At 36.4% G+C, this 23,722-nt stretch overlaps 1 protein-coding gene across 2 annotated transcripts in view; it reads right to left on the bottom strand.

The window, feature by feature from the left end:
* The window catches only part of CSNK1G3 (casein kinase 1 gamma 3), a 72,146-nt gene that overhangs the window by 17,066 nt on the left and 31,358 nt on the right, over positions 1 to 23,722 (bottom strand). For both annotated transcript variants that reach the window (XM_079331551.1, XM_079331552.1), the window contains exons 6-9: positions 13,451 to 13,599; positions 11,980 to 12,214; positions 1,948 to 2,033; positions 1,731 to 1,815 (exon numbers count right to left, since the gene is read on the bottom strand). In XM_079331551.1, coding sequence (XP_079187677.1) covers positions 1,731 to 1,815; positions 1,948 to 2,033; positions 11,980 to 12,214; positions 13,451 to 13,599 — 555 coding nt within the window. The remainder of the gene's footprint in view (positions 1 to 1,730; positions 1,816 to 1,947; positions 2,034 to 11,979; positions 12,215 to 13,450; positions 13,600 to 23,722) is intronic.

Genomic DNA, 23,722 nt, shown 5'->3' with positions numbered 1-23,722 from the left:
TTCTGAGATATACTACCATATTCCAAACATATCCTAGCAAGTGACACCTCACTAATTTTTCCTTTGTGTTACCTGTTGAGATCTTCTATTCAATGTTCCAATTCTAATGCACAGTGTCAAAAATTTGTGGAGAGAAATGCCTCTGCTTTCTTTCTTTCCAATGAATTTTACAGATGCAAGACTAAGGAAAGGTAAAGAAAGGGGTATACAACTTAAAGCATCAGCCTCGTGTCCACAAGGCCTGCTGTGGACACGATTTCCTTTCACTTGTCATGAGCTACTCTTCAGCAAAGTCCACTTTGCCTATCAATGACATTCTGATTACTTTCCAAGGTGTTCACTTATATTTTGGCAGAATCATGCCCATGTCATACATGTCCCTTGTTCCAAGCACTTTATTTCAACTTTTAAAAAATATCTTATTTCCTTCTGTCCATCTTTCCAACACCTCATTGATTGTCCTTCTACTTACAGAGAACTAGAACTGACACATGAAGCTTACAAGTTATTTTAAATATTAATTCAAACTATTTCTAATGCAGTTTGCTTTTAATAGAGGTATGATACCAGATTTCAGCTGAAAAGGCTTGCAAAATTTTCAGTGTGCAGACTAGTTGATCACTGTAAGAACACACATAGTATTTTTTTAATGCTTTCTTTAGAAGAATCTATATTTGAAGAACAACAGCATTTGCTTACTGCTGCTTCAAAGGATAATTTGTCTATCTAGGCCCAGGCATGTTTAACTTATCTATCAATGGCTTGAATGAAGGGGCAGAGGCCTCCTCAGCAATTTCACTGCCAACACACAGCTGGGAGCAGTGGCTGATACCCCAGAGGAATGTGCAGCCCTCCAGAAGGACCTCAACAGGCTGGAGAGAAGGGCAGAGAGGAACCTTCTGAAATTCAGCCAAGGCAAAGGCAGGGTCCTGCACGTGGGGAGGAACAACCCCAGGCACCAGCACAGGCTGGGGTGGCCTGCTGGAAAGCAGCTCTGTGGAGAAGGAGCTGGGGCTCCTGGTGAACAACGAGCTCCCCATGAGCCAGCAGTGTGCCATGGTGGCCAAGGCCAGTGACATCCTGAGCTGCATTAGGAAGAGCAAATTGAGGGATGTGATCCATCCCTCTACTCAGAGGCTGAGTCCAGTTCTGAGCTCCTCAGCACAACAGAGACATGGAAATCCAGGACCAGATCCACCAAAGGGCTACTAAGCTGATCAAGGGACTGGAGCATCTCTTGTATGAGGAAAGGTTGAAGGAGCTGGGCTGTTCAGCCTCGAAAAGAGGCAGCTGAGAGGGGACCTGATTAATACATGTAAATACCTAAGGGGTGGTTGTCAATAGGATAGATCCAGGCTCTGCTCAGCAGTGCCCAGCAACAGCAGGAGAGGCAACAGGCAGAAACTGACACACAGGAAGTTCCACCTGAACACAAGGAAGAATTTCTTTGCTGTGCAGGTGACTGAGCACTGGAACAGACTGCCCAAAGAGGCTGTGGAGTCTCCCTCCCTGTATCCATACACAATCCTGTGCCATTGCCCTGGGATGACCCTGCTTGGGCAGGGAGGTTGGAACACATAACCCACTGTGGTCCCTTCCAACCTGACCCATTCTGAGATTCTGTGATCTGTACACATACTGTAATTTTAAATGCATATATTAAGCAATTACCTACGCCAGTTTTATTTTATAAATTAATACACAACAGTTTTATTAACAGCAGACATTACCTGGGAAGTTTTCACACAATACTTCTATAGGAGTTGCTCGTTTAGTGTCTCCAATTTTCTGGTAACGTTCTTTTAATGTATCCGCCTATGACAAAAGAACAAACAAGCTTCTCAAATTATACAGCTTGCAGGCACACATTCAGAAAACATGTTTGGACATGTCAATAAAAGCTGATGATCTGAAAGTAAGATAGAGGAAGATATCAAAACCCACTACCTTTAAACCTTGCCATGGAAGACTTCCTCTCAGAAAATACATAAACATATGACCCAAAGCTTCCAAATCATCTCTTCTACTTTGCTCTGAAACAAAATGCAAATATTATTAGAAACTTCCATCTATGTAATTTTACATTATATTTAAAAGACTAAGTTCCAAATTATATAAAAATAATCATTAGGTATAAAGTACTTGAAACCAAACTGAGCATGGGGGCCATTCTCATGTACTTCAGACTGCCGCAAGGATGCAGCTAAACAGAAAAAAAGCAGACTGCAGGTATATTCATTACAACAGCACTTTAAGCAAATTAGCTTGCTGTTAAGAAATTGTTCTCATTCTGAAACACATTTGATCCTAAAAACTGACTTTCAATTCTGACATTTTCCTATCTATTATTTTTTAACTTGAAACAGCGTAAGAAAGCTTCAATAGAATTAATTTTTCCTCTATAAAATCATGGAGAAGACCGTGTTTTCCTCAGGGACCCATTATGGAATTTCTGAGTAAGCTGAAGGTAGCTTGAAGAAGGCTCAAAAGTACTATTATTTAAACAGAATGCAGCATGTACATACAACCTGCTATCAAGTCTAGCAGACATAAGAGCTTTCCCAGAACACAATGCCCACCAAAGCTACAATTTTTCATCTGCAGTAAAGCAGCAGCAGTCCTTCAAAAAGTTCACAGAAGGTTAAAGAAGAAGGAAAGTAACAAGGAAAACACAGTATATTCAGAGTTTTCAAAGCACATTTCACATAGTTCTTTTATTAAATCTCTCATTCTTGGAAAAACAAGGTAATAGAGAATAGCGAGTCTTTAAATTACTAGAGGAAAACAGATCTTTTCATTTCCACCTGACTTCATTCTGTATTGCAGTTGAAAGAAATGTTATACATTGTATTACATATTGTTGAAAGAGGCAATGTTTATTTCTAAATTTGACTTTCTCCCTGATAAAAGAAAAAAACCCCAAAATATTTACATTGTTTTGACTCAGTATTTCAAAAACCAAAATTACTATGCTTTGATAACAACAGAACTAGAGCAGAAAAAAAAAAAAAAAGATTTTTTTTAACATAGCGAAATCAACAAATCCAGCCTGGCTCTGATTTGATCAAACATATTGCCATAAATATATTACACCTGAATTTTCACATAAATAGAACAATGTACTTACTACTCTGCTTTCTCATACAATCTTCTCATTTGAACACTGAATAACCACATTTTCTCAAATGACTAAGAAAATATAAAAAAAGGATGGTGGTAACACGTAGGCTACATCTAGCCCTTCACTTCATCACATATCTGCCAGCCATATAAGCATCTTTCAGTCATTTCTTCTTCACTCATTTCCATGTTCCCAATTCCCTTCTCAACAGTCTTCCTGTTTGTGTTCACTTCTCCACTCTTGCTGTCCAACAATTTGATTCACAGTGAGGGCCCTCCAGACTACATGGTCCTATTTGAATTTCTTTGCCAACCCTACAGCATCCCACTTGCTGACCACATGCTACCCTGATACAATCTCACAGGTTAAGAAGAAAGCAGAAGTAAGCTGCAGGGTTCTGTGCCTGACAAGTTTCAGAACAATAGGTTCAGGTGCTGCAGAAATCCTGTGGTCTTTATGTGATGGGTGAACAGGCAGAAAATCACTACTTCAGGGGCAGTGCTTCTGACACACATCTTGTGCAATGCAGCACACTTCATGTAAGAAGGTGGCAAAGCATACAGGAATGTTACAAGTCTGCAACAGATGGTCCATCTATGGGCAACACTAGGCTACAGCCCACAAAAATGTTCTGGAAAGCTCCATTTGGTCCTTGCTAAGGGACAATAATTCCTCTCTTTCAATTAATTTCTATAAGTTATGCCAATGAAAATTTAACCTTTGCTCCTTTAAAAAAAAACCAACCAAAGTAACAGCACCTTACTGAAGCAATTGCTCCTTTACAGAAAGTCTATCTACGACACTTGTAATGTTTATTATTTCAAATTTAGGCACTTTGAGGTGCTATTTTGCTGAGTTGTTTTGTTTGGTTGGTTTTTTGGGTTTTTTTATGAGATGGGGACTGTTGGCTATATTTCTGTAGCACAAGAGAAATTTCTCAGGGAGCTAGGATAGAACATTTAAATTCACAATGCCCTCAAAAATATGCCGTGGGAAAGTTCTTTCGAGTTCTTCACTGACCACTTTGGAGTAATAAAAACAGTAGTCAAATATCCTTTACTATGGGAATCTTCAAGATGAGCCTGAAAAGCAGGAAACCCAAAAACTATACTGCAATTATTCAAAGAAGGACATCCAAAACCAGGAAAAAAGTTAGAAGCAGACTAGCTGAAAGACAAAAGGATTTCAAGCATCAGCTGGAGGAAGGGCTGCTGATGTATAAGGATCCTATTGTATCATATTTTAATGAGACTGAGAGGATATGCTGCCTAAAAGATAATACAATCATAACAAATTCACAACAAAGCTTTAGGGCACATGGTTTCCTCTCTCAAAGAGATAATCTGAAGCTAGTTAAACTGGTAAGAAACTAGTATTTTTTATTTAGCTCATAAACTACAGACAATTCTCTCAATTCAAATAGGCCAGCAGCAGGTTATCCTCAGAAATTAGGATAAACAATTTTTTTAGCATAAACAATTAAGTAACCATAACAGTTTAAACAACAGACAGTCTTTACTAAGCACCCAGCTCTCTAAAGAAAGTTTAGGACTGCTCTAGCAATAGAAAGATATCACCTATTTGGATCAGAAGAGGACATGGTTAGATACACAGATGGGAAGTAATTACCTAGTCAGATCCATAAGTTTAGCAAAAATAAATTTGAACCCTAGAGCCTACAGGCTTACTAAAAATGATTGGATTTAATTTAATAATATAAGGGAAGAAAGGCTTTTTTCCTTAACAAAACCATGAATCCTGAAGTTAATGATTCTGGTTCATAAAAATGAAGTTGAACGACAATTTTATCATAAGCACACTCTGTACGCCATACTGTTGTCTTAAGAACAATACAGACTGAAAAAAAAACCAAACTTATTTTCATTTATACCTTTAATTAAGGGTGCAAAGAATCATTTATTGATTTTATTAGAGGCACTGTTTCATGTAACTGTGGATTTATAAGGTTAACTTACATACAGAAAAGGATTTCTCTAAGACAGCTAAAATTCTGCCCTGAAGTCCAGTGATAATTCACTGAATATGAGAAGGAAAACACTGAACTTCCTAGAGGAGAACCCAGATCTGGGAAAGACTTCACCCTCCACCATTGGCTCAGTGACAAGTAAAAGTTGCTGCATCTCCTGTAGAGCCATCACCACAATAATCTACTTCAAATGCAGAAGAGAGTTTTGAGTTTTTTTGAGCTACAGGAAGAACTTCAGGATTTAAGCTAATAAAATTTTAGCACTAAGTGTTTATTCTTGCATTAAGGAGTTAATTAAAATAGATCCAATAAAGATCCAATATTTGTGGATGGTTTAAATTAAAAAGGAGTCTGGCCCTACAAAACTGATTCTAAATCTAGAACCTATGATAGCTCTGACAAGAAAGTACATGTAACTAAAGGTAAGAATGGGGTTCTCCTAGTTTTGAGGATAGGCCCTTGTTTAAAGAAATTGGCTCAATTTGGCCTTCCTATTCATAGTAAGAGCAGACTTGCTTAATTCCCTGCAGAGTTTCAAGTATTCATTGTATGATAACTAACCTCTGCTTCTGCAATAATTAAGCACTACCATGAAAACACCAATGCAATCAAGGATATGGGAAGTTCCCCAGAGACCATTACAGATGTCAGAATTAGAGTAAGTCATAATTCCATGTAACTATACTTTTTGTAGCCAAATAACTTAGACGACACTTTAACACACTGTTCTTCTGAATTTAGGGAAATCTCAAAATAATTACCAATTTACATATCCAGCAAACACAGAAAATTGCAGGACTTTTACAGATGCAGATTTTTGTCTTCATTAATTTCCCAGTCAAAATCTATACTCTCCAGAACCTCACTTTCCCTGCCTGAAAGTGAACTGGAAAAAAAAGCACAAAGTAATTTTATCCCTAAGAGAAATTATCTTATTGAAAGATAGGCCACCAGTTACATGCTAGTAAGGGCTGAAAAGTATTTGTATTTCCTTCAAACAGCTCTCTGAATATAGCCACATTATTCTTCACATAGACAAAATACTTTCTATTCCATATACAAACTTTCAGCTTGGCACAGAATTACCAGAAATACCTGATGAAATGTCTCTTCTGAAACAAAAGATGATTGGCTCCAGGATGCTCAGTAACTATGTATTTCCTATATAAGCCTTAAAAGAGTGGGCTTTGGTGATTTTAAGCAATTTTTGATTACACATTAAAAAATCTTTCTAGTAGCTATGCATTTGTTACAATAGTTTTAAATTCTATGGATCCTAAAACATACTTTTGATTCATGGACAACAGCCATCCTTACTCACATACAATAACAGATAAAGTTGCAGCTCAATAGAGACATATTCAAAAATAACTTTTAAGACAGTCTTCCTCTTTACTGAAAACATTTTTTTTTTTTTTACAAGGGTCAGCTGTCAGATGATTCAGGCAGCTCAGGAAATTATCTACAGATTAAACATACCACCTTAACAATTGTCTAATTATCAGTATATTCAGAGCAAACTGTATCCTATATGCCATTGTCTCTGTAAACACAGAGCTTGAGGATCTTCTGTGTTCTATATGTCTCACTGAATGAATTTTAAAAGATATTCCTCTAAAAATGTACAGAACATAAAACAACTGTTGGAATAGAACAACTCAGGCTCTTTAGGAAGGAGAGGCAAGGTCCAGGAAGCAGTGTCACCCTCCATGACAACAGCAGGCTGAGTGCTTGGAGTTTTGTCTGGGGATGGACAAGGAGCTGACCAAGAGCTATTGGGGAAGGATTAATGTGAGGGCAGGGCTAGGCAGCCACAGGCCCCCCACCCAGGAAGACAGAGCAGCTGAGTCCTTGTGGTGATTTATCCCTCGCCCATTCCTTCCAGGCCACATTGTGATCTGAAAAAGGCTCATTAGGTCTCAGCTTGACAAGCAGCACCTGGGCTCAGCTCTTCTTGAGTTTATCAGACACTCTGCTCCTAGAAACCCCTACTGTCTAACAAGCTCATGTTTTCTTTATCAACAGCCTTGGAAACTGTTTTTCTTCCCCATGTAGCATAATATCCCTGTTCTCACACTTTCAAAGAAAGTGTGCAACACACACTGTGGCCAGAATGAAACGCTATTATGACTAAAGCCCACTCTCTTGCAACCCTATTAACAGTGGTCTAAAATGTGAACCTTTGAGTTCTTCTGGATTGCAGCAGGGGTAACCAGCGACCTCTCTCTGAGCAGGGCCTCTCAGAGCACATGAACTCTCAAGCTTGCTGTACTTAGAAGATTGCTGAACAAAAATGAATGCTCCCACTCCTCAAGGCTCACATCTTTGCATGATGAAGAAATGCAAAAGTCCCAGTGAGTATTTCACTGCCTTTGAGTGGAATCTTTCACAGCTACCTTGCACTGATTCTGCCTTAACATATAAACATATGCATATGCTACAGCAAATTCTGGGAGAAATGCTGCTCTCTTACATGTTCAAGTATCTTGGATAGCAAAGCAAATTAGGCCTGTAAGTAAGGTTAAGTTATGAGTTAGGTTAAATGCTGTTAAGTACTATTCCCGTGTTTAATTGTTAAGTTTAAAGTAAAAGTTAAGGTTAAATAATTTTGAATGCTGTTAAGCTTTTAGCCTGTTCCCTTTTTTATAATTGCCCTCACTGTCTTTTTGTCACTTGTTACACACACCTTAACAACAAAGCCCTAGACAGCTGTCAGTTCATTTCTGTTTTGATTGACTGGATTTTGTTGTGGTTTTGGGTTTTTTTCTCCTTTTGCTGAGTGCTGCTTAATATCAAATTAGGTTTTTAACTGATACCCTTGATGATGATTTTCAAAGCAATTCAAATACTTGTTTGTGACAGCTGACTTTCAATATACAAGAACAACCTCATGTTCACAAGTCCTGGTCCTTATGGGGGACTTCAACCACTCTGGTATCTCTTGGAGTGACAAGACAGCAAGGCATCAGCAATCCAGTTAAGTTATCATTGATAGCAACTTCCCTCTCCAAGTAACAAAGAAGCTAAAAAGGATATGTGTCATGCTGGAGCTTGTTCTCACCAAGGAGAGGTTGGTGGGGAATGTGGAGCTCAAGGGCAGCCATGGCTGCAGTGATCATGAAAGGCTGGAGTTTGAAATCCTAAATAAAGGTAGTGAAAAGGGAGCAGAGCAAGCTCAGCACCCTGAATTTCAGAAGATGCAAATTTGCCTCTTCAGGGATCTGCTTGGCAGAGTACCATGAGATAAAGTTCTGAAGGGAAGCAGGGCCCTAAGAAAGCTGGTTAAAACTCAAGCATGAATTCCTCCAAGCCCAGGAGCAATGCCGTCCAACAAAGTCAAGCAAAAACCATCAGGAGGCACGCATGGATGAACAGTAAACTCCTGGATGAATCCAAAGGGAAAAAAAGAAGCACATACAGAGGGGAAGCCAGGACAGGTAGTCTGGGAGGTATAAAGAGAAATAGTCCAATCAGCTAGACATCAGCTTAAGAAAGCTAAAACCCTGATAGGATTAATTGTGGCCAGGGACATCAAGGGCAACAAGAAGACCTTCTATAAGTAAGTTGGTGACAAAAGAAAAACTAGGAAAAGTGCAGGACCTCTCCAGCAACAGGAGACCTGATATATGGAGAAAGCTGAGCCAAAAAATTACTTTTTTGCCACTATCTTCTCTGGCATGTGTTCCAGTCTCATACTCCTGTCACAGAAAACAAGGGCAGGGAGTAGCAGAATGAAGAACTACACACTATAGGTCAGGTTGGAGCCCATCCAAGCAATCTGGAGGTGCAGTAGCCCATGGGACCTCCTGAGATGGATCTATGAGTCTTTAGCACACCTCAGGCAAAGACACTACCCTGTACATCCACTACATCTGAGAAGTCATTACAGCCCAGTAAAGATCCCACAGACTACAGAAGGAGAAAAATAACCCCCATTATTACAAAGGGAAGGAAAGGATTCTACAGACCAGTCAGTCTCACCTCAGTGCCCAGCAAGATCACAGTGTAGATCCTCCTGGTAACTGTATCAAGGGACATAGAAAATAAGGAGGTGACTGATGATGGTCCACATGGCTTCAGTAAGGGTAAATCATGCCTGACAAATCTGTGGCCTTCAACACAGCTATATGCATGATGGAAAAGCAACCAACATCATCCATCTGGATACCTGCAAAGCATTTCACACTGCAACATAGGATATTCTTGTCTCTGGAGAGACACTGATTTGACAGATGAAACAAGTGGATAAGGAATTGGCTGAGTAGTCACACTGTAAACTGTGGTCAACAGCTCCATGTCCAAGTGGAGACCACTTCCTTAGGGGTCGTCCTGGGACCAGCGGTGGGTAATGCCTTGGCTGGTGTCATGGACAGTGGGATCAAGAGCAACCTCAGCAAGTCTGCCAAAGACATCTGGCTGCGTGGCGCTATTGACATGCTCAAGGGAAGGGATGCCACAGGGGGACCTGGACAGGATTGGGAGGTAGGCCTGTGTGAATATGAAGTTCAAAAAAAAAAAGTGCAAGAGCCTGAAACTGGGTTAGGGCAACCCAAGGACAAACACAGGCTGGGCAGAGAAAGGAGGGCAGCCCTGAGAAGGACTTGTGCATGCTGGTAGATGAGAGGCAGGACATGATCCCACAATGTGCACTCACAGCACAGAAGCCAAACATGTCCTGAGCTGCATCCAGAACAGTGTGGCCAGCAGAGAAAGGGCGGGGATTCTTACACCTCTATTCTCCACTGCTGCGACCTGTAGTGCAGCACCCAGCTCTGGGGTCCCCAGGGTAAAAAGGACATGGACCTGATCAAGCAAGTCCAGGAAGACTTATGCAGTGCCCTCCCATGAAGGCAGTCTAAGAGTTGGCACTGCTCAGCCTGAAGAAGAGAAGACTTCATGGAGACATTATAGCATCTTCCAATATCCAAACTGAGCCTACAAGAATGCCATGGAGGGACTTTTTACAAGGACATGCAGTGACAAGACAAGTACTAGTGGTTTTATACCAAAAGACAGTAAGTTTAGATTAAATATTCAGAAGAAATTCTTCAGTGCAAGAGTGGCAAGATACTGAAAGATAGTGCCCAGAGAAGCTGTGGATGTCTCATCCCTGGAACTGTCCAAAGCGAAGTTGTCTGGGCCATCGAGCAGCCTGGCGCTGTAGCTTGAGGCAAAGCAGTAGCAATTGATGATCTTTAAGGTCCTTTGCAACCCAAACCATTCTATGATTAAACAAGTTATCATTAGACAAAAATAAACACATCCTACATTAATATGAGACATGATCACAATTTAGTTTGTTTTTCAAGTAAAAAACTGGTAATTACCAGTTTTACAGTTTGGTTTACTTTTCTTAAAATGTTTGGGGGCAATCTTCTTAATTTAAGGAGGAGTAAAAAAATTTATTTGATTTTAATATTGTTGTGCCAAAGCTGAAAATTTAATAATAATCAGAAGTCTACTCTGCCTAGTGGAAATGAGAGCCCAGTGTCAAAAATATAACAGTCACCCTAAGCTGACATCATGCCTGAAAAATATAGTGAATGCTTCTTTCATCTGAAGAACCTGAGTTCCAAAAGTTAGAGTTAGAAAGCTCAAACCCTACACTTGAGGTGCTGGAGTATGACCACTAATGAGCAACGAAACTGGTGAAGAGTCCAGAGCACATATCTTATGAGGAGCAGCTGACAAAGCTGGGGGTGTTCAGAAAAAAGAGGATCAAGGGAGAGTTTATCACTGTACAGCTCCCTGAAAAGAGGGTGTAGCCAGATGGGGCTTGGTCTCTTCTCCCGAGGAATGAGAGATAGGACAACAGGAAAAAGCTGTATGTTGTGCCACAGAAAAGTTTAGATTGGATATTGGGAACATTTGTTTCACCAAAGCATCCTCAAGCATTGGAACATTGCCCAGGGGAAGTGACTGAGTCACCATTTCCAGAGGTATGTTAAAAGCCTTGTAGATGTGGTGCTTAGGGAAATGATTTAATGGAGGATTTGGCAGTTGGACTGGTGACCTTAAGGATTTTCCAACCTAAGTGATTCCATGGGTCTGCTTTATTGATAAAGCACCTTACTTCTGTCTCAGAAGTGTGACTGGTTTCTCATTTGCTGCATTAACAGTTATACTTACAGTTAAACTGTGAATTGGTCATAAAAAGGTTTCACAATACTTAAAGAGTAACCTAATTAGTGATTACCATGCAGTGATAAGCAGCTGCCTTACACAAATTCAAAGAGGTCTAACTGTTTTCTAGAAAACATCTCTGGAAGTTATAGCTGGAATAAACAAAGATCTGAGTGCTCCAACCTTTTTCAGGGTGAATTTATTCATTCAATAATAACAACTTTCATATGTATATACATCCTGTAATTTTTTTAGCTTGCTGGCATAACCTTTAACAACTCTGACAAAGCATTATTAACAATGTAAGCACTATAAAAATGACCATCTCTAAGTTACTTTATTATTTTACAGTGCATTTCAAAGAGATCAGAAAAGCAAGGAAGCATTGAAAACCCATCTTATTACAATCTACTGACTTTTCTGTATTTAATAATTTATTTAATGATCTATTTCCTGGACACCTCACTCTGCCATGGTATATTTATACTGTGAAGGTATTATGCTACAAAAAGCATAATACCTTTCTTTCAAGGATAACTGACAGAGAGGACAATTCCCAAGACACAAACATGATAATTAGAAATTCAAAAATGATAATTCCCATAAACAGTACTTCAATAAGGACAAATTATATTTTGTACAATACACAACATTTGCAGTTCTTAATGACAATAGACTGAGAAAAACTTGAAAGCAAGATGGTTTATGACAAATCACAGCTGTTTCTGTACCTAAAAAGCACACATACCTTTTCCTAAATGAGTATTTATACTCATGTATCTAGCAGTTCCTGTAAGGCTCTTGTGTTCCCGATATGGTATGTGCTTCTTTGTTTCTGGATCTACATACTCCTTCGCCAAACCAAAGTCTATAATGTGAATAATTTGCTGGGTTTTGTTTCCAGGTCGTCCTATTAAGAAGTTCTCAGGTTTTACATCCCTGTATATCAAGTTCTTTGAATGGACATACTCCATACGAGAAATCTTCAATCAAAGAAAAGAAAAATAGAAAGGAAGTTTAGTTTAAGCTTCAGGTTGCCACATTAAAATATATTATAAGTTAAATATCTTACATTGTCTTTATAAGTAGAAGAGACCAGCCTTCCTAGTATCTTAAGACCAAAGCGATATTGTTCTTAACAAAATATCTCCCAGATAAAGTCAATAAAAATTGTACACTTTTCCAAAGCAGATACACCAATTGGCATATCAGAAACTTTCACACTTGACATTAGACATGAATCTTGAACATAACAGAAGTTTTCATCTCTCAAAAACAGCCAGCACAAGTATGTTTTATGTACATTAAAAATAAAGCCAGAAACCATGTCACCAAGCAGTATGCAGCAAAATTTGATGTAGATCTATTAAATATTAAAGATATAAATGTGAGAAGCACTAAATGCTCATCACTATGCAAATAAAGTATATTTTAGCTGGACTGCTTTCTATCAAGATTTCCATATTCAGAAAGGAACAGGAAGTATTAAATAAAGCTGATCTTTGGACTTGTGAGGACTTGAGCATTTAAAAAAAAAGAACTTGGTCATTTTGGCTGTAAATAAGTTCAATGTATCTGCACGTCTGTAGTTGGAGGCCTGCTACACAATTACAGTCATGTTTTAAAGACCTATTTTTAACCATCACAGGTAAAAGTATCACTATTAGGGAAGCAGAAATGTGGTAGACTTGCACAACCTTAACTATCTTTCTTTCCACTTCCACCCACCCTTAAGTCAGAAACAAATAAGGAAATCTTCAAAAAAGAGAACAATTGTTCGTTGAATAATTTGTGCTATAATCTCTGGAAGGATTTGGGGAATTTTTCATTTGTTTGTTTCCTTTTTTATAAGAATGTGCAGGAAGAAAATATTTCTATTATTTAGGAGTCCCATAATAAAACATCCAGTGTGGGCTAAAATTACTTTTCTTTCTTTAAGGTTGTTTTCTTCTTTGAAGGAGTATGTTGAACTAAAATTTATGATTTTGGGCTGTGATGAGAACTTAGAAGACACAAGTAATTACATTCATGAATTGACTTGAAAAACTGTAACAAAGTAAATGAAAGTAATGTAAGACTATCTCTGCTTAATAACAGGCATTTCAACCAACACCAATTTAAAACATGACTAGTGCAAATCTCCTAAGTAAGCATTTAATCCACTGAAGACTGGTTTAGTTATTCTAGTGAACACTCAAATTAACATCTATTCTACTTACCAACTGTATGGCTATCATAAGAACGGTTTTAAGAGAAAATGTCCTACCACACAAATCAAATAAATCTTCCAGACTAGGTCCAAGTAGTTCTAGCACCATAGCATTATATTTGCCACATGGACCAAAATAATAAACCTGAGGTATTCCATCTGTAAAATAAAATAGTAAAGTAATGATAAGAGGTTAAACAAGATTAACAAACACAGCAATAAAATTTCTACCCAATTTTTAGTTAATCTTGAAAGCCATTTTTCACATAAAAGCAAAAATAAACCTCAAAAACTACAGGTAAAAGACACAATAAGAATACTGAAGACAATCACAAAATATTTAATTAAATTAAATATTTAATGAATATAATTCATCACAAAATATTTAATGAAAGTTATTTACAAATATGTAATGAAACTATTACATAATTGCCCTGGGAAAGATACCAAGATTTTAATAAAAAATTAAAACTAGAACCTCTCTATTAAGTTTTGTAACCATAAACAGAAACAGAGTTTTAAAACACTATGAAGAAAGGCTTAAATAAGCTCTTGTACAAAAAAATACATTTAAATTAAACTTTTTCAATTCAGGCTACTCCTACCTTTAGGAATAAAACCACCTCACTATCTAGAGAGATTAATGAACCCAAGAGTTTAATGATACATTAAGTCTGGACTTCATAGTTTTAAATGAAACCTGCCTTAGGAAGACAGGCAAAGACAGGCAATCCAGAAGTTTTAAAATGTAAATAGTTAAAACTTTATGATGCAATTTTACTTTCACCTTTTTGTACAATACGCATTGTCTGTTTATGTAATTAAAAATAACTTGATATCATTGCTTCTACTTATCTTGTACTTTACATGCACAGGATATCTTCCTCATTTGGCAGAATTTCATTTAGGAAGCTAGTTATTCCAGATTTTTAGGTTTGTGTTCTTCAGTATATATCCTCTGTTTCATTTATTCCAAATATTTAATACTCTGAAAATGTATTCACTTCTTGAGAGCTTTTTCTACATTGTCCAGTCTTACCATACCACACTATACAGAAGTACCAAACCTATTTTCAGAACACCTTAATGAAACACTGGATTTCACCTTCATTCTCTGTAGGTCAAATGTAATCCTAACTCTGACTGTTTTCTCAAGTACATAAAGCCTTCAATTTTTTATACCTTACTGCAGGGAAACATTGAGGGCACAAATTTGAAGTTGTATTCACAACAGTTTTGGATAAAAAAGAAAATTAAAAACATTGTTTTAGCAAAATCAACAACAAATGAATACACAGTTTTTAAGAGACTGTTCACTAATCCCTTTTCCTACAAGTCAGAATATTGAAAGAAGAACCCCAAAAAATCCAGTTTAACTGTTCAGTTTTCAGAAGACTTGAGCTATAATTTGTTTCTCAATATGTATCATCACACATCTCTGTACTAATATACTTAAAATACTTAATATACTTCAGAAAGACTTGGGAAAGACTTCACAGGAGTAGCTTATTGCCACTAAGAAGCATTGACCCTATTACATCCTGCATCAGAACATGGCATGAGATAGCATTCTTCAATTTAAAAATATCATCCTGAATTATCAGACAGATACCTAAAACACTTGATCTTCTGATTAGATGAGAATTCCAAAACATCCCAAAACTGTGTTTAACATGCAATAACTTATGCAATGCATATGGACCATCCTGTCTAAAATTACCTATGTTGATAAAATAATTTGATAATAACAATTCAAAGTACTAGAAGTTAGGGACTTTGATTCTTAATCAAAGCACTCTTAGTCCTTTTATTTGAAAGCAATAAGCAAGTATCATTCTGCTACCAACAGTCTTTCTTCATGTCTCTAAATCTCCCAAAGTCAGAAAGCAATATTCTACTAATAAAAACATATATGAGGCTTTCTCTCCCACTACAGAGAGATAAATGTAAGCTCTCTTATATAAATCTTTAAGAGATATTGGTTAAGTGAAAGACAAGGAAACTCTGTTAAGAAACCCCTATTTTGTTGACAAGATATTCCACTACTTATTACCAATTAATAGGATGTATTTTATTTCCATTTTTAATTATTCTAGCTCAAATCACTAAAGAACAAAAGAAGGAAATACTCTGAGCTTTTAAGATGCATCTCATTTGTCTTGCTGTAAAAATAAAAAAGCCATTGGTCTATGGTTTCTTGGTTGATAATTAATTTGATTGCGATTCAACCCTTTCTAGTACCTTGACAGATCTCAAAAATCTCATTTAAACTCTCAAAAATCCCTTTTTAAAAGTAGTACACCTCCCCAGTCACAACCAGAACACAATGCTTGCCACACAAACGTCACTAGAAGTTACATATAACTTCCTTCTCTCCCATCAAAGAAGAAACTTACTTGTGGCCAAAAAAGCAGATTCACATACTCCCACTAAGTCACTTTAACATTTAAACACCTTTCCTTTCTAGGTTTAAAACTCTGAAAATAGAATCCTTTTTTTAGGTACAAGTCGTATTTGCCTATCCCTGGATATTTATACTTGTTGACAAGTAAAACACTTTCATTTGAATGGGCTCAATTGACTGCAGCAATCCTGTCATAAAACCGTAAATCTATTTTAAGCCAGTGTGATTTTAATTCTATTTACTCTTCACAAAAATCAAAGAAGTCTTGACTTGAAAATTAACTGTTTGAACATGACTTGGATTCCTGTTTCTTCTATAAAAGTTAACTTTCATTAGACACCTAAAACATTACTGCTGTACACCTCCTGTCTCCCAAATCAAGTCCAAACACTCCAAAAGTACTTGCCAATCCACTGGGAAGGGAGGGGGGGGACAAGGAGAGTCCCCCTAAACCAGTTATTTGGACTTATGATTATACTGTTTAATTTTCACTCAATGTCCAGAAAGCTTTTAAAGCTGAGAGATCTGACTTCTTCTACAATGATGAAAGGATAAAAATATTAGAATAAAGAAAATGTTACTAGTAGATTAAACTGTATCTGCCAAACCTCTTTAAAATAAAGGAAATACTAACTATTTCTACTTTAGGACTATTATCCATCTTGGTCATTGCCTTTCTCATGAACTTTATCACTAAGCCTGATATAAGCTTGAGACTGCTATTAACTCCAGTTATCTAGAGCAACACATGAGTACCATAAACACACATTTATATATTGAGGAAAAAAATCCCATCTATTTGCTTTGACATAAATATTACATCATGGATTGAATTATTTTATGTGTGTCCTTGTGCAGGAAAAAAATTAATTTGACAAACTGGCAGCAGAGACAGCCAAAGAAATACGCAACCCACAGGTCAATGGCAATATCACTTGCATTTAACCTCATCCATTACTAACTTAATTTTGACCTGTAACTCGGCAAAACGTCTTTATACAATACAATCTAAATTTGTAAAGCTATTAAGCTAGTAAGTAGCTTTCCAGTGTTTTTCAGTTTTTTGGTAGTATCAATTTCCTTTCAGAGCTTTCTCTAGACTGATAGTATCTGCATTATATCACATTGCTTAGAGTCTGTTAAATCAGACACATAAATGTCAGCAAGCACGCAAGACTGCTCTTGCAGATCACGGTGTTGAGTACTCAGCTTCACACACCCCACTGCCTATCATAGGCAGTGTTAATTCTCCCATGCAGCAATCCATTGGACACAAGCCAAGTACTTGAAACTAGTTGGAAGATTTGAAGTAACAGTTGTCCTTCACAGCACATTGATACTTTCGTCAAGGATACAAATCAACAGCCACCAACACAAGTATTCCCTAGTTAGTGTATGGAATCTGGTTTGAATCCACTGTAAGGAAGCGATTATAAAAGTCAGGGTAGTGTGTTCTGACTTGAACCAAAGTTGTATACACAGGTCATAGAGTCTCTGGAAACATGGCACCTTAATGCTACAGAAATCATGATCAGCCATGAACTACGAAACACTAAACAGAATGAGACACTACATCACAACACCTAGACTACATCTCTTATTACAAATATAAGAATATGTTTGCAAAAAGAAGAAACAGTAATTAAATAGTTAGAACTATTTCAAAGGAAAACTTTATTTACATTACTAAAACAGAATTAGAGATGCATTTCATGTAATCATTATTAAATCAAATATCCATTTATCTAACAATTGGTTCAGTGAACAGTATTATCAAGCTTCCTTTCACAATTACAGCTATCTATTGTATGCCTCACAACGCCCACAATCTCTGAAATCTGTGTGATGTCACAATACAAAACCAGCACACATTTTTGCATACAACCAGGCTTTTATGGCTAGTAACTACTGTTGCTCAGAAATATTCTCATGTAACTCTATTATGCGGCTGCCATTCTTATCAGATCTCTTGCACTTACTCTAGCAGAAAAAACTGCTTTAAATTCAGAAAATGCTGCACATGTCCTTAAGCTAAATCCTAGAAAAGCACTGTCATAAAACAAGAACAACTGCAAGCAACATTTTCATAATTTGTTGGACAACACTTAAAAAATAAATTAGGTATCATAATTTATTCACATAAACATAAATATTAGCATATTCACATTAATAACTGAGGATCTCAACCTTCCTATTAAAGGAAGCATATCTCCAGCAAAAACTCAAAACCGAGGCAATTTTCCCCAAACAGTCACAGTACAACTGCAGCAGCCATCAGTACACAGATTAAGAGTGCTTATGAACAGATTCCTCTTTAGTCAAGATTCCATATTTGATTCAGTTTAAGTGCTCCAATAAAACAATTCTTAAATTAATCTTAGAGATTTATTTTCCAAGATCACCTGTTTTTTTTATTTTTTACTTAATAGTAATTACCAACCACTTCAACTAACTGCTTATTGTTTATTCCCCAGCACAAATAATGCCTGCCAGTCAAATCAGAATAGAATTAAAAAAGCAGGACAGCATGACTAAAAAAACCTGAAAGAAACAGCTGTCAGTTGCTACCTACCTAGAAGCATAGTTCAAAGTAATATTCATATGAAGTTACTAATAAAACTCACTTTGCATTTATATTGAATGATGGCTAGTAAGATGTATAGAAAGAATAAAAGACAAAATGTTATTTAGATATGTAAATTACAACTACCCTGAACTTACTTGCTAACTGTAGTTTGCAGCTAGACATTCTGTCTTCAATTTACAATTTACATTGTCCAACACAACACCCTTGTTTTAGAAATCAAATTATACTTTAAAATCTGAAGCTCCAGTAAATTATTGCTGCTTTGACTAAGTAGTGGGAACATTCAACTAATACAGCTACATATGCTACATCCAAGTATTCTTGCAAAATCTTCTTTTCAAACTCGCTTCAAACCTTCATAAATTTGATAATGTTTACTCTATAATAGCAGCAAGGCACCAATCCCAAAATATTTTGAAAAGTACAGAATAAGATAAGTTATTTAAAACTGCTTCTTGAAGATCCATGAACAGAAATAATCACCTGACACAATTCAGCTGTAATGGTCTGTTTCTAGCACTACACTCAAGGAGACTTCTAGTGAGACACTTCCTCATTGTATGATAGAGTATCAGTCTAGTAAAGTACATTAAAGTCTACCAACTTAGAAAGAAATTAAGGTTTTATCATACTAAAATTTTTGTCTTGGGAAGAATTATAGCAGAACACAGATGCTGATACACCACGATGAAATCATGCTGGACTGCCTCGTCTCCCAGAGGGTAAAGTGGAAGGAAAGGTGGCTATGGCTCAGATAGGATGAGCTAGAAATGGTATCAGTAGCAATCGGAGATCCCATTGCCTTCTCCCAGTGGGTCAGTGACAGGTAAAGTCACCTATATTAAATACAAAAGATAGCTTGTCTTTCATTGGCAAAATCTGCTTCATGAATTCCATACCCTGAATAGAGATGTAAAAAAGCAAAAAAAACTAACAGCTGTCACTGAACATTCAGATCTCACACAAATCTGCTAAAGCTGGCATGAACTGAAATTAAATGACAGAAACATTTTCTCACCTTAAATATATGTATGTTTACCTAGAGGAAAAAGCACTAAACACTGAAGTACTGAACCACATTCTTGGCCTTCAGCCCACAAAACTCATTCCCAACACAAAAAAGAATACTATGAACACCAATGTCTATCGTACTAGCGCACATTAAACTCTGCATAAGGTACCTCATAACAAATAAGTGTTCTTCCCTCAAGGTACCCTGCCACCCTCAAAATCAGAAACTCAAAGTATTTCAAACTCATTTTGCTACATTCCCAAACCAAAATGTAATTATCCATCTGGCGAATCCTGACATGCTCTAAATGGTAAAATAAATATTCTACTGAGCTTGACTTGCAAATGGTGAGCAGACTCAACATACTGTATGGCAGTATTTCTGTATCTTCCAAAATCACATTATGTCTACACTGCAATCTTTCAGAATCACTAATCCAACAATAATTATGTCATTACAGCTGACGAAGTACTATGATTCTATTGTGTCAAAGGCAGGTTTGCATGATCCAAAACCAAAAGTTGCATTTTAGATAGCAATACAGAGCACATCATATGAATGCTGATACCAAATCACAATGATTGAGGTACAGAATGCAATACTTAACACTCATTTCACAATGGCCATGATCTTCATAAATACAACACCATTTTCCACAGACAAATATATCCAATACATCTACTGGTCAATAGTAGTAACCGTGTAAGAAAAGTGTCAGGCTTCCAGTTTTACAAGTGGAAATGTTAATTAGATTTCAGCCAGAAGAACAGATGTACAAAAGTTAAGAAAAATAAAACCTGATTTACAATACTGAACAACTACCTTGTCTGAAATAACAATACAGCAATTTCACCAGTAGGATAATCCACTGCTGAACAGATCTATGACCTGTTTTGAGATCTGTGACCTCAAAAATGACCTCAAATGAAAAAAGTAACATTTAATAATAGATATATAAACAAGAACCATTCTAAATATTACTGTTCTTACAACAGTATTACAAATGCAAGTTCTACTAAGTCACTTTAATCAGCAGAATCTGCTTGCCATTCTTTTGCTCCACTTGTCAGGTAAGTACAAAAGAGTTCTCATTCACTTGCAAAGGCTTCCAGTCATTATGATAATAAGCCATTTATTAAGAGAGGTTAGAAAAGTCAGAAAGCTGCACAGCTTTTACACTCTTCAACATATAAAAACATGTAACTTCATTTACAGACTCGTTTTTGCAAAAGGGAACTGAACCATACTGTAAATATCCATCTGTCAGTTACATTACAGCACAGTGCATGAAATACACCTACACCTTGTCTTTTAATCATGCAAAGAAAGGCTGATAGCATAAAAGATACATTAAAAATCAGTAAAAAGTACAAAACTGTTTTCTATTAATTGCCTTAGTGCAATTTCAGGTAAGAATTTAGCAATCATTTTATTTGGAGTACTGCACTTAGGATAGTACAACAGTTTTTCTTATACTGGCATATTAAGAAAATATACATTAAACAAAATTTACTAATAGCAAAGGTTTCAATTCTAAATTCCATCCATATGTTCCTCATTCAATTGACCAAGATTCAAAATTCCTGAGAAAAATGCCCTCAGTAATTACTGAATGACAAAACTGTCAGAGAAAAGTAAAAGCAATTTTCATTAAAATCTCTGTTCGTATATAAAACCTAAATGATAGCTAAATAATGATGAGACTAAAATAAGCCACATCGCTAAACTAATTTTAAAAGTTGTTTTTAATAAGGTTGAGGTTCATTTCTGTAAAAAACTAAAAACATTTCAAAAAGCCCAAAAGCATTGAAAGTATTTCCTCTTTAAGAAAGATTCTTCACATTTTTTCCTGACAAACACCTACATGTTACTGCACATTCAAAGGCATGTCAAAAAGCCTATTTAAGAGTAAAGTTACAGTTAAGCCTTCTTTATTAGCAGATCCTCTCCAAGGGAATACAGTTTTGAAATTCTTATTCATGAAAGACAAAAACACTTCTTGTCAAATACAAAGAATTAATACTCTCAGCTCCGAAGTCTCATCTATAAAAAACGCACATTTATCATATTTTGTGCCTATTTTCTCCTTGCTCTCTCAGTGAGCAGAACTATGAAAGAACCCTTTGATTTTTTATTTTCAGTCAAGAATGCCTTCTATCTTCATGGCATTCAAGACACAAAACATTTTGCATGACTTAGCACAGAGATTAATAATATAAATATATATTTTAAAAAACCCCAAGCTACAAGGTCATTTAAAAAGCAAGATAAATGGATATTTATAAAAAAATAAGCAGATTTCGTAGACAAACACTGGCTGCAGATAAGGAAATACCAAGAACACATACAATTTCAAAATGCTACTCCTTTCATCAAGGATGACTACAAGATCAGAGAAAGTACAAAGATGCTCTGTTAAAAAGGGTTTGAAAGCAAAAAAAATCTGTAATCACAGTAACATTACTTGCTTTCAAGACAATATTGCCAGAAAATAGCCTAATTTTCTTCTATAAGTATTCATTAACATACTAATGCTTCTCCATTCTTCTCCAGTTACCTCCAAGTCAAGTGGGATTCCACAGGGCCTACAGGAATTTTATCCCTTAAGCTTCAGGTTATTTCACACTAAGTGCAAGTCAATTCATAGCATAAATTGTTGAATTTGTAGTTCTTATTTGGGAAAAGCAATTAGGGATTTTTATAGAAAATAATGGCTCTGCTTACAAGACTGGGAAGGAGTACTGGGAGCTTAATCACCTTTTCATCAATTGCTTCTGAAACCATAGTTTAGTAGTCACTTGGTATTAATATACGAGTATACGTGTGAATGTGAGGAGAACAAGGGGAAATGCAATTTAGTACAATTAAATGCAAAATACACAGTCCACACAGTTATAAAGCTATCACCCAAATTACTACGAGTTTGTGCAAATAAACAAAAACAACTATAGAAAAGACTACTTCATCATAAAAAAGCCTGCAAATGTGGATTTTTAGAAGCTTAAAAGATGGAGAGCTTCATACAACTGAAACTCCTAGTATGGTGCATAACTGTGTATCAGAGAAACCTATCTTCACAATTACTGTATTTCAAATTTCTTCCAGCAATGGCAGCTATTTTTCTATCTCCTAGGACAGGCTCTTCTGCAACTTGCATACTGAAGATCACTTCCTTCAATCTATTCTCCCTCTGATCCAAGTACCACCACTGGTCATACACCAATACGGTCTATATGGATAGACCTGGTGTAAGTTTTTTTTTTTTTTTTTACTATCTCCTGTTTTACATAGGAGGTTTATATTACTTGCTTCCTGAATTGATTGCTGGATCAACTTTCCAATACTATGTTTTCAATTGTTCGCGAGATAAAATTACTTAAATCTGTGCTTGACAGTAAACATGCATGTCATAAAATATCAGTAAACTAAAACCAATTATCACAGATACAAGAAAATCACTTTCTTCTTAATGAGCCTTTGCCACAAGACCCATTAAAATAAACCTCAAGTAGAGTTCCTGAGAAAGACTCACACAAAGAAGCTTTCAACGTTCTGTGCTGGGAGAGAGGCTTTCAGTTTAGAATAAAAGCAGGTTATTGCAAAAACAAAGAAGGTCTATAACAAAGTTCTTCATAAATATTGATGATGCTCACCAAGTCTCCAGCCCTATCTTTGCATTTTCACCCTAAAGGTCACCTCATCTTCATGCAAAGAATCAGAGTGGCAACTCTCCCTTTCAGTACTTAACAAAGCATCAGAGAAAAAGTTGTTGCTACCAGCAAATATGGTTAAGAAGATTGAATGATACCTGAAGCAAAGCAGAATATGACTTGACTATGTTCTTACACTAAACACAGCTCCCAGTCTTACTCAGAAAATAAAAAAGATAAACATAGTTACACCCACTAATACTAAGACATACTCCTTTAAGGGCTCCTACCTCAGAGAAGCACTGCCTAATTTCTGGTCTGAACTAGAAACTGCAGCTTTATTCTTACCTCCACTACACAGCTCCTTTGCAATTTTAGATAGTTACCCCTCTATATTCAGAGATAAGTAATGTACTTAACTTGTGGGTTGTCATGCCCCATTAGTTAAACACTTAAAATCTCAGCTTTCTACTCATCAACTATTTCACAATGCTAGTGTACGGTATGCTGACAATTTATATTATTTATATTATGACTACTTACAAAAAAACACCCATACACCATACTCTGATTACTTTCTCTGAATAGTAAGTTTATAGATTCAAAATTTTGCCTATCTTTACCTAACT

The sequence above is a fragment of the Erithacus rubecula genome (assembly GCF_903797595.1).
Source record: "Erithacus rubecula genome assembly, contig: SUPER_Z_unloc_5, whole genome shotgun sequence".
NCBI lineage: Eukaryota > Metazoa > Chordata > Aves > Passeriformes > Muscicapidae > Erithacus > Erithacus rubecula.
Note: the sequence above shows the minus strand (reverse complement) of the source record. Positions and strands in the feature narration are given on the sequence as shown.